The 878-nt window shown below is 39.0% G+C and overlaps 1 protein-coding gene across 1 annotated transcript in view; it reads right to left on the bottom strand.

Annotated features, from left to right (window-relative positions):
* Positions 1–417, bottom strand: part of LOC112101081 (glycine-rich cell wall structural protein 2-like) — a 1176-nt gene extending 759 nt beyond the window's left edge. The window contains exon 1 of the mRNA XM_024191005.1: positions 240–417. Coding sequence (XP_024046773.1) covers positions 240–417 — 178 coding nt within the window. The remainder of the gene's footprint in view (positions 1–239) is intronic.
* Positions 418–878: the final 461 nt, after the last annotated feature.

Raw genomic sequence — 878 nt, 5'->3', positions numbered from 1 at the left:
GGTACGTGACCGCGCAAAAAGACAGAACAATCAATTTCCCACTACGAGAAGAATATTGTGTATGTTGATCATCTTAAAATTTTCCCCAACAGGGAAGGGCGTGCAAATATTGGTAGGCGAAAATCTTATATACGGGACCGGAATTCACTATCTATGGCAGGGGCCATTCTACTCCCGCATCCTCCTCCTTTTTCTTCCACCCACCACCTCCGCCGAAGAAACTTCCACAGTTCTCCAACTTCGATACGAGCAATAATCATCTTCGCCATCATTCTCATAATCATTTCGAGACTTAAAACTACTCGGACGGCCGTAACCATTCTCATCCACGTGTCCTTCGTGGCTAACACCAATCAAAGCACTAGCAGTACTCAAAAGAAGAAGAGCCACGTAGAAATATTTGACAAAATTATCCATTACTCTTTGTTTGAATGACAAGCGAGCTACTAATTAATATCCAAGTATATATCACAATTAGCCCCCCCTGTCTCGGCTGGTGTCTCCTCTCCTACCCTATTTATACAAGTTGCGTATGTCGTATTAATTGATTAATACAACTGCAATTAATTTCACTGGTCCATGTCCCATTACTGTAGTTCAAAGAGATTTGGAATTGGCGGGAGCAATAAACAAGTCATCCAAGTCAAGAAAAGTCCAAGCTTGCTACATACCGCTTGGTCAACCATAGCCGACAAGTAACAATTTACTATGTTAAAATATATATATATCTTAATTACTTCGATTTAATAATTATAAACCAAACAATATGATTGTAGAGACTAGGGAATACCTACATAATCTAGCTCAATATACAATAATAAAATTGACATGGTGGAGTTGTTGTTGATTGCATCTTCTCAAGATATATAGAGAGATAG

This window comes from Citrus clementina, unplaced genomic scaffold (genome assembly GCF_000493195.1).
Source record: "Citrus clementina cultivar Clemenules unplaced genomic scaffold, Citrus_clementina_v1.0 scaffold_2, whole genome shotgun sequence".
Classification (NCBI taxonomy): domain Eukaryota; kingdom Viridiplantae; phylum Streptophyta; class Magnoliopsida; order Sapindales; family Rutaceae; genus Citrus; species Citrus x clementina.
The sequence above is the reverse complement of the archived record's forward strand: the minus strand, read 5'-3'. Positions and strand labels throughout refer to the sequence as shown.